General features: G+C 44.3%; 1 protein-coding gene across 1 annotated transcript in view; it reads left to right on the top strand.

Annotated features, from left to right (window-relative positions):
• The first annotated feature begins 2305 nt into the window (after nucleotides 1-2305).
• traf4a (tnf receptor-associated factor 4a) overlaps nucleotides 2306-11102 on the top strand; it is a 28479-nt gene continuing 19682 nt past the window's right edge. The window contains exon 1 of the mRNA XM_089013120.1: nucleotides 2306-2688. Within this exon, the coding sequence (XP_088869246.1) occupies nucleotides 2546-2688 (143 nt within the window). The 5' untranslated portion in view covers nucleotides 2306-2545. The remainder of the gene's footprint in view (nucleotides 2689-11102) is intronic.

The following is an 11102-nucleotide window of genomic DNA, read 5'->3' as shown; positions in this document are numbered from 1 at the left end:
AATAATAATAATAATAATAATAATAATAATAATACATTTAATTTTCAATTGCCTTTCAAAACTCTCAAGGTCACTTTACAGTCACACGCTAAATTTTTCTGTGGGTGAGCAGCGGCAGCCACACGCGCCAGCGTTCATTCAACCCGGAAGTAACTCAGATAGGAAGCTAGCTAATAGATAGTTAATAGATACTTAGCTAGATAGCCAGGCAGCTTGAGCACTAATAGATAGCTAATAGAAAACTAGATGCTAGCAATGAGATAGTTAGCAGCTAGCAATGAGAAGTTTATATATATATATATATATATATATATATATATATATATATGGATGGATGGATAGATAGATACATATAGAATTAATAGATACTTAGCTAGATAGTTAGCCAGCCAGCTAGACAGCTCATAGATAGCTAGTAGATAGCTAATATATTATGTCATGTCGATACAATACAAACTGTGTCTTTGTGTTGTCACATTATTTGTTGTTTAGTTTTTTTACCTCAAGATTTGGATTGGATTGGATTTACCTTTATTAGTCTCGCAGTGGAGAAATTACATTTCAGAGCAGCAAAGTTATGAAAGGAATGAAAGTAGAAAAACAAAATACATGAGCTGCTGGAAAGGCAGCCACGCTCGCGGCGCCGTCTTGAAGTCAAAAGAACAAAAAAAAACTAAATAACAAACATGACAACACAAAGACACAGACATTCATTCTTAAGCACTTTCTGTAACCTCGTTGTTACACGAAGTAATTCCAGATGAAAGAGGAGAGAATCAAAGCATCTCTTCACCAGTGGATCAGGGACATCATGGTGGAATGTGCACGTCGACTACAAGCTAAATGTTGAAAGCAAACACGCCGCTGTAGCATCCATTGACGAAAAGAGATTGTCTCACATCTCCTGTCCCACATAAATCCGCTTCAATTCCAAGCCGCGACAGTCCCACATACGCATCGGCGCTCTGCGCTGACGCTCCTTCTTATCGCGGGCTCCTCAAGCCATGCATCCATCCAGCCGCAGACTGTCCAACAGCACCGACCTTCCGCTGAACAAAGCGGGGCTGTGAAGATGCTGCCCATTACAGGCGCAAAAAAGCACAATGGCCCCTGTGGTGTCCAGCGATGACAGTCGAATGGCACAGACATTCCTCCCATTCAAAAACAGTACTAGCATATTCATGCTGCCGAAAAGGCGCAACCACTCAGCACAGTCTCCTCCTTGATGAATGTCGTGGTCAAAAATGCTGAAAAACAATCTGTATCCGTTCCACACGCACAACAACACAAAGTGACAAAATAAATCACAAAAACAAGACAAACAACCACAAAAAAAAGCAAGGCTCATGGGAGCACTTGCTGACAGCTGCCTACTCGGGCGCCATCTTGGACTCCTTCGCTGCCTTTACAGCAGCTCCTGTATTTGTTTTTCTACTTTTTCCTTTTCTTTCCTCTTCCTTTCATCACTTTGCTGCTGTGAAATGTACATTTCTCTACTGCGAGACTAATAAAGGCTAATCCAATCTATATTGATTGATGTAGCGCTTTCGTAACAGCTGAAGTTGTAACGAAGCCCTTAACAAGGACAACTGTCATACAGGAAATAAAACAGTCACAAAGATGGTGGAAACGCTGAAATGACAATTGCGAGCAAGGTCAATGTGACCGAATGACGATCGAGGAACAGGTGTGACGACTGGAGGGGAACGCCCTCCACTCCAGCTGTGGCTGAAAACCGATACGACGATGATTGCGCGTGTTGCCATTGTTTCGCCGATGATGACGTCAGGATGATGTAATGTTGGAACAATTCACCAGGTGAAAATTACGCCCCACCGTCAAGGAAAATGGGGGCTTCGATACACTCAACTTGGAATGTTCGCCCCTTTTGAAAAACATTTGGTCCCTTTTGTTTTCTAGTTGCACCTCGAGGTGGCACTGTAGCGCTTCTGTTTTTGGGGGGATGGCCAATGGGGGGGGGGTGTGAGTCTTTCTCCCTTTCTTTGTATTTCATGTTACGACGACCAGGAAATGGGCATCGCGCCTGCTCCGATGTGGCTCTTGGATCGTGGAGCGATGGTCGAAACGTGGGCACGCGCCGACGTGGACAAAAGCTCCGCGAAAGAGGAGATGCGGGGGGAGAAGAGAGGGGGAGAGGGGTGTTAAAACGAACGGCTTCTTGACTCCTCCCGCTCGAAGGAGGCGGAGGAGGAGGCGGGCCTCGGTGCACCTCCACAGTCGAAGGAGTCGCCCACTGGCTTCAGTCCGTCAGCAGCAACTCCGCCGCGGCGCCGATCTTGACGCTCCCCCTCCCCCCGCCCCCCGAACCGAAGTCCGGTCCATTTCCCTGCTCGGCGTCCCGTTCTCGAATGCCGGAGGAGGCCGAGGCGACCACTCCGGAGAGCGATCACCACGATCGGACGCCGTAACGAGCCCTGCGTCGGCGCGAGGACGGGGACGCGCTCCAGGCCGAGCCGACCAACGTCGAGCCGAGCCCGAGCGGGAGCCGGAGCCGAGCGGAAGCCCCGCTGCCGTCGGAGCCGCCATGCCCGGCTTCGACTACAAGTTCCTGGAGAAGCCCAAGAGACGCTACCAGTGCCCGCTGTGCAGCAAGGCCATGCGGGAGCCTGTCCAGGTGTCGACGTGCGGCCATCGCTTCTGTGACACCTGCCTGCAGGAATTCCTAAGGTAGGCTTGCGGCGTCTCCCGATACCGGAGGCCGCGTGCGGTTTCGCTCCACCTCGGGTCAATAAAGGGACGGGTGGGCGTGTCCCGCTCACCTTTCGTCTGCGTCTTGTTGACACTGCGCGTCGCCGAATCCTCCGCGGCCGGTTTTCCGTCCCTGGCACGCGCTCACGAGCACGCCAAACGCCGTGTCCCCGACACGTCTTTTATTTTGAAAATCGGAAGTCAGGCGGTCTACCGGTTGGACCGCCGTCGGCCGTGTCTTGAGGTGTGCGGGCGGGTCAAAGTTTTTCTCGTAACACTTGAATGCTAACCGTGCCTTCGCGATAGTGTCAATTCCGTCGCGGTTTCACTTCGTTAATGGCCTGCCATAGACGTGCTAGCTTTTGAAACGTTTCGCTGTTGGTTCTTTGTGTTGTCATGGAGCAAGAAACTGGTTTCAGGTGACGATGGGAAGGAACACAATAACAACCACGTGATTGTATCTCGACTGTGCAGGGCCTTGTCTACAGTGTGTTTTTGTTTCCGTCAACACTAAAACTACCCCGTAGCACGCTTGGCATACTCAGGAATTTTCACCCCTTTCATAATTGGATTGGATTGGATTGGATATGCCTTTATTAGTCTCACAGTGTATAATAATACATAATAATAATAATAATAATACATTTCATTTTAAGCACCTTTGATTTTAAGCGCCTTTCTCATGGACACTTTACAGTCACAGACAAGCATCGGTACGGTGTCTGAAACTCATGACAAAAAGTTAGCGGACACCAGGACAGACAACTGAAAAGCCATAAAGTTGCCTGCCCCATTTTTCACAACTTCAACTTGAAACACAATAAGACGAGTAATCGCAAAAAACAACAACATTGCTGAGAAGTATAAGGGATTTTTTTAATTAAGGAAGTACCTACCACAAATGCTCCCTTGCTTAATTTATGGTAAATATCCCTTGCGAATGATTTTGCTCCAGTTGTTGTCATGGTGCACAATGCAATGTTTGCGTTACGTTGTCTGCTAAAAGCCATGTGGACTTCGCTTTCTAAGCGCCTTTCAAAACTCTCAAGTACACTTTACAGTCACGGTACAGGCTTCTGATTGGCTGTTTCATGCTTCGGACTATACTGTGACTGTAAAGTGTACTTGAGAGCTTTGAAAGGCGCTTAGAAAGAGGAGTCCATGTGGCTTGTAGCTTTTGCTATATTGAATGAAACAAACGTTTGATTTCTTGAAGACGTTGCCGGCCACCCGGGCCGAGACGTTTTGAAAGTTGTACGCCCCGGGCCTCCGGGCAGACGTTATTTCAAACACTGATAGGTACTATACTAAATAAAATACAATTACTAATAAAATACAGTTATAAATAGAAACAAGAGAAAGAGCTACACAGACAATGTGATTTTAAATAGGTGGCTTTTTAGATGGGATTTGAAGGTGGGAAGAGAATTGATGTTACGAATGTTGGGAGGAAGTGAGTTCCAGAGTTTGGAGGCAGAGCAGCTGAAAGCCCTGCCCCCCAGAGCGCGAAAAAAAGATGCAAATGGTTCCAGGTCCTGTCTTTTAATTTTTGACCTTTCACAAACATTTTCGCAAGGGGGGGAGTTGCCAAATATGAAATATAGCCGATTGGATGTGTCCTCCAATGCTCTTCTTTGGCCAATGCAAAACAATCTTGCATTGATCGTCCTGTCTGCGGTTTTGCCCCGAGGTGGTGAGCATGTGAGTAAAGGATGAGGGGGTCGAGCCAACTAGGCCAGTTTAGGGAATAAGAGGGGGGGAGGGGGGCTGCCGAACCCCCTTCGTGGGGAGCACCGGGGCATCTTTCAACTCTGAGGTCAGAAAAGCCACCTCTGAGCTTCACCCTCTAATCGGCCACTCCACCTGGACAAAGAGACGTCTTTGTTCATATCGGAGCACGTGATAATGGACGAAGAAAGAAAAAAAAAGCGGGGGTGGGGCATTGTACATAAGGTGCTGGGTTCTTTAATAATAATAATAATAATAATAATAATAATAATATAATTATAATTATAATTATAATTATAATAATAATTATACATTTGATTTATAAGCACCTTTTCCAAGTAGAGTTTTCTATTTGTGTCATTCTTTTGGACACAATTTCAAAGTACAGTAATACCTGAGCTCACGAACTTAATTGGTTCCCAGAAAGTGTAAGGATTAACAGTTAGTCTTCCAAACATTTGTTTCCCATAAGAAACCATTAAAATGAGAATAATCTGTTCCCAGGTCCCCATAAAACATAATTTTCTACTAAATAAGCCTTAAAACTACACAAAATCTACCTTATTTATATGTGTAATAAATGTGCTATTGTATTGTAATTAAGAAATAAACTGTACTGTATAATCAAGTCGTTTTATTGACCTTTGTGATGGTGGTTGATGTAGTTGCCTCATGAAGATATCCGAGTGAAGTTGCTGTGCTTTCTCTGCGATAATACCGTCACTCTTGCCGTACCCATAAGAAACCATTCCCATCCATCCATCCATCCATTTTCCGTACCGCTTATTCCTCATTAGGGTCGCGGAGGGTGCTGGAGCCAATCCCAGCTTTCTCGGCACGAGGCGGGGAACCAATCGCAAGGCACACAAGGACAAACAACAGTCACTCTCACACCTCGGGACAATTTGGAGTCTTCAATCTGCCTGCCATGCATGTTTTTGGAATGTGAGAGGAAACCGGAGGACCCGGAGAAAATCCACGCGAGCCCGGGGAGAACATCCACACAGGAAGGCCGGACCGGGACGCGAACCGGCGACCTCTGCACTGTGAAGCCAGAGTGCTAACTACTTGACTACCGGGCCGAAACCATTACCCATCAGAAAACCCATAAGAAACCCATAAGAAACAATTACTCACAAGAAACCATTACCCATAAGAAACCATTAAAATGTGAATAATCCGTTCCCAGGTCCCCATAAAACATAATTTTCTACTAAATAAGCCTTAAAACTACACAAATAATACCATATTTTATGTATAATAAATGTGATATTGGATTGTAATTAAAGAAATAAACTGTACAGTATAATAAAGTTGTTTTATTGACCTTTGTGATGGTCGTTGATGCAGTTGCCTCTTTATGATATACCCTCACTAATACTGTCCCCTGCTAGCTGCTTTTCGTTCATTCAAATCAACAGAAGTATTTTCAACCTCTTCTATTCTTTTCTATAAAGCTAGCTAGCTAGCTTTCTATCTTTTTGAGTTATTCCGGGTTGAGTGAAGGCTGGCGCGTGTGGCTGCCGCTGCTCACCCACAGAAAAACTTATCCTGTGACTGTAAAATGACCTTGAGAGTTTTGAGAGACACTTAGAAATGAAATATATTATTATTATTATTATTATTATTATTACAGTAAAGTCTCGTTATATCGATATTCTCGGCAGTCAGAAAAAATGTCGATATAACCGTACTATCGATATATCCGTCCTGCGCTGAACTGCAAAAACATCTTTACACTTTTTTAATGACTATTTCCTTTCAAAAATGCAACCAATGCAAAATCCTCACGTTGTTCTATTCACACGAAACCACGAACGCCAGCATCTACAAACATGAAAAACTGATTGTTGCAAGCGATAAAGATATTTGAATGCAACACAATTAAATACATGGGTGAAAAACCAAAACTGCAACGTTTACATTACTTACGTTGATGAAGTATTCAGCTGCACGTCAACTCTTTCGCGATGAAGGATTTGCTTGTTGGATTGTCCTCCACAGCCACAATTGCCTTGTACGTTGTTCGGATATCACAATTCTTACGTTTCCCCATGGTTGAAATTGATGTCAAACAACAGTACTGTATATAATCTGTGCTATGCCTTTTTTATTGTGCTCGCGTATGACAGTTCAAAACACGGAAGCTGGTCACGTGACTGAGGCTTGGGAGGACCCGACAACGTGGTTCGAGAGAGTGCTTGAATAGAATGACTGCGTGTGTGAGCTGTGGCGTAACAGCAGCTACTGTTTGTATCTGTATGTGATAACTGCTACGTTTTGTTATTAAAAAGACCGACCCGCTATAGCAGCGACTGTGCGCATCATTTGGCACGCTGAGGGGCATTACAGTATGTTTCAGATGCTATTGCAGCAGTAATGAAAGATGTGAGCTCTGCTTCGCCTTTTTTTATTGTGCTCGCGTATGACAGTTCAAAACACGGAAGCCGGTTACGTGACTGGGGGATCTTTGATATAGTATGGCATGTACGTAATTTTCCAAATCAATAATGCAGACAAAACAATAAACATGTTGCAAAAAACGATTGCATTCATATACAGTACAGCACAGGTGTCAAAGTCAAGGCCCGCGGGCCAAATCCGGCCCGCCACATCATTTTTTTCGGCCCGCGAAAGCAAATCAAGCTTGTTAAATTCCATGATGATTGCTAAAATCCGAGCCAAAATTTCATATTTTTGGATGTCAACCACAATAAAAGTCATTATTCTTGACTTCAGATTTGAAAACGAGTTATTCATTAATTTGCTGTGTGCTCTATATGTAATATTTGAAGGGATTTAAACATTCTAATGGGTTCCCCAAATTCATAACGGCCCTCGAGAGGAAACCATAACTACAATGTGGCCCGCGGCAAAAAATGACTGACACCCCTGCAGTACAGTGTACATGTATACACTGCAACAGGGAAACTGCAACGCTTACATCTTATTATGCAATTTAAAAAAATCTTCAATGTTCTTTTGCTTTCCATTTTCAGTCTTTAACATAAACGATTCAATCTTGTTTAACATTTCTAAAAATACCTGATGCATTTTCTCTGGATTCTAAGTAAGATCGTACGTCCGTAACACCTTGCAACGCTTGTGTCTTTGTTGCAATAGGTGTGCATTCAGTTGGTGCTTCATCCTCATCATCATCGTCATTATGGGAATCTTCTGGGACATACTTGGCTTTGATTTCTGCTGCGATATCTGCATCTTTCGTTTCGCCATGGTAGAAAATGGCGTCTGCTACACTGCCCAAAACACGGGAGTTGGTCATGTGACCAAGTCACGTGACTAACGGCGCCAACGGCGCAACCGATACAGATTTCGATAATGGTGGTACTGTATAGAAACCCCAAAGCAAATTCACCTTAAAGGACAACCGACGTCTCCGGACAAGTTGTGTCCATAATTTGTAAAATGGCTTCAAATGACTTCTACTGAGCGTATTTTACAACGATTCCACCGCTTATAGCTATATTTTACGTTTTAAGACTCGCGCTGAATATTCAGGAAGTCTTGTTTTTGAGTTGGTGACGAGTCCGTACCTGACGTCACTAAAGGACCGCCCCTGACCGTAAAAAAGACGCATTGTAGCGGTCCTTCCATCACGTCGATGTCTTTTGCTGTACTTGTTTGGTCTGGAAACGTCATGTTGCACCAAAAAGAGCCAGAAGAGGGTGACTAAGCTCCATATAAGGAATTTATCAGCCTGTGGAAACGGAGCTGGCCACAGGAAGTCGCCATCTTTTGCCTCTTTTTTTGGGTGAGAGATTTCCCCCCAATGTTGCCTCAAAATGGCACAAATAAATTCTTTAATCGATTGCAAACATGTATGCTTTCCTCTTCAGAACTATTTGAATCATATTCATCACTGGAGGTGTGCCAAGAAAGCATATTCTCAGAATCTGAAGCCATTGTTTTGATTCACTAGCAATGCAAGACGTCTTGGCGTGACGTCAGGAACTGGGGGCGGGATTTCTCCACTGTGAGACTAATAAGGGCATATCCAATCCATAACCGATATCGATATAACGAGACTTTACTGTATTATTATTATTATTATTATTATTGCCTGAGACTGTTGCTTAGACAACACCGAAACACCCTTAGCCACATGTATGTGTCGACTTAGCTTACTGGTACTGGACGCTATGTCACACAAAGGCACACCTCGTTGGTGTTTGTCATGTCCTCTTCGGTTTAACACTAGCCTGTGGTCCCATAATAGCAAAAGTACTTCACTCGATAACAAACAGCATCTGCACTCAAAGAGAGGGGGGAGTGGGAAACTAGTCCGCCAGCCACCGTGGCACCGTGTGGTTTGCTTCGTCCGCCGAAAACTAGTTCGTTAGCCAACATTATATGCTTGCGAATTTAATGTTCGTGAGGCAAAAAGTTCGTGAGCTAAAGTGTTCATAAGCCGAGGTATCGCTGTATTCAAGCGGATTGCTTTGACCCCCAACAAAATAAAATCTCCACAAACAAAGAAACAAACAAAAAAAAACACATATTTTTGCTTGGGAGTCCAATTTGTCCTTTTTTTTCTGCAAACCTTCCGTCACGTCCGTATCTGGAGTGAATCCAGCTGCTTATCTTGACCGTCTAAGAAGGACTTGAAAGTTGCACTCTGCTTGCCCTCCATTCAACCCGCACATATAGCGAGCGCACTCTTTTAGTTTTTAGCTCACTGCGGTTTGCCCCGCCCCCAACTCCACCCACGACGCCATTCGACAAGCAAGTCGAACTCGCTGTGGAAAGAGGAACCCGGCTGTCCATGACGAGACTCAGATAAGCGTCACGACAATGACGCCTTTGTGATTAGCAGTCAGGAAGCCTGTTAGCTAGCTGGGTAGCTAATAGATAATTAATAGCTGGCTAGCTTTCTATCTGAGTTATTCTGGGTTGAGTGAACGCTGGCGCGCGAGGCTATCAAAGCAGAAGCGGGGGTGCGCTAATGCTAACACGCGCACACTTTGCGGCCAACGGGGGCCATGCTACTCGCGTCCGGTCGTTGATTGGGCGAGGTGGAAATGGGATGGCGTTCCGCAAGGTTCATCAAAGGCTTTGTTGGCAGCGGCGTCGCCCAGGTTGACAAAGAAGCGGCGTCAAAATTCAACCGTCGCTCGGGCTTCCCTTTCCGCCCGGCGCCGACATCCGGGTCGTTTCGGCCACATGAATGGTCCCCGTCACCCTCGCTGACCCGCTTCAATGGCGCGACGCTAACGTTAGCTTCTCAGCTCAATCTATTAGTTATCTATCCAGCTCGCTGGCTATCTATTAGCTACCTAACTTACTATCTATTAGCTATCTATTAGCTAGCTAGCTATATGGCTATCTATTAGCTATCTATCTAGCTGGATTAGCCTTTATTAGTCTTACAGTGGAGAAATGGACATTTCACAGCAGCAAAGTGATGAAAGGAGCTGCTGTAAAGGCAGCCATCTTGAAGTAAAAAAAACTAAATAACAAATAATGTGACAACCCAAAGACACAGTTTGTATTGTATCAACAATAATATATTAGCTATCTACTAGCTATATATTAGCGGTCTGGCTGGCTAGCTATCTAACTATTAGCTATCTATTAGCTACCTACATAGCTATCTCTTTGCTATCTGCTAGTTTTCTATTAGCTATCTATTAGCGCTCAAGCTGCCTGGCTATCTATCTAGCTAAATATTAACTATATATTAGCTATGTATTAGCTAGCTAGCTAGCTTTCTATCTATTTGAGTTATTGCGGGTTGAGTGAACGCTGGCGCGTGTGGCTGCTGCTGCTCACCCATGGAAAAACTAATCCTGAGACTGTAAAGTGACCTTGAGAGTTTTGAAAGGCGCTTATCAATGAAATGTATTATTATTATTATTATTATTATTATGCGGATCAAACCTCTAAAGATGGAGGACACTGATTTTCTGTGGCAACGCCTTGAAGGGAAAAGCCGAAAGGAAAAGAAGAAGATTATTATTATTATTATTATTAGCAGTAGTAGTAGTATCATTATAAAAAAAGGCCAGGCAGCAAGTAAGTGGATCAAGATGTGAGCGTAATCCAATACAGCGCAGGAAATGGCCCAAATTGCTCCGTTTGACGGCCAAAAGGAAATGGACATTGACACCCGATAGCCCCCCCCCCCCACACACCTCCTCCTTCCCCTCCCCCACTTTGAACATCTCATGCGAGTACGCTGCAGCCCCGCTCGCTGAGCTTCGTTCAAAAAACAACAACAAACTGAGTCGGCGGCCAACTGCCTCCATCTTAACTCATTTACTGATATTCCCGAATTTCTTCGGGAATTGAAAATAGGACGTAGGCGCCATTCCCAAATTTCTTCAGGTTTTGTTTTTTCTTACTTAGGCCGATAAAGCGCTGGCCAGACCTCTGGCAATATTTTTTTCCCCCTTCCACAAGGGGCAGCATTTTCTTTTTGTCCATATTAGGACTTTGTTACTCCTTCAGCTGTTGTTAAAGTGCTATATTAATCAATACGAATGTATTGCATTGTATTTTGGACAGGTGCCCTCATTTCAAGCTCAGATACAGTGATACCTCAGCTCACGAACTTAATTGGTTCCCAGAAAGTGTGTTTAAGGTGAAAAGTGAGTCTGCCAAACATTTATTTCCCATAAGAAACCATTATAATGAGAATAATCCGT

Source organism: Hippocampus bargibanti, linkage group LG14 (assembly GCF_051943395.1).
Source record: "Hippocampus bargibanti isolate YZ-2025 linkage group LG14, ASM5194339v1, whole genome shotgun sequence".
NCBI lineage: Eukaryota > Metazoa > Chordata > Actinopteri > Syngnathiformes > Syngnathidae > Hippocampus > Hippocampus bargibanti.
Note: the sequence above shows the minus strand (reverse complement) of the source record. Positions and strands in the feature narration are given on the sequence as shown.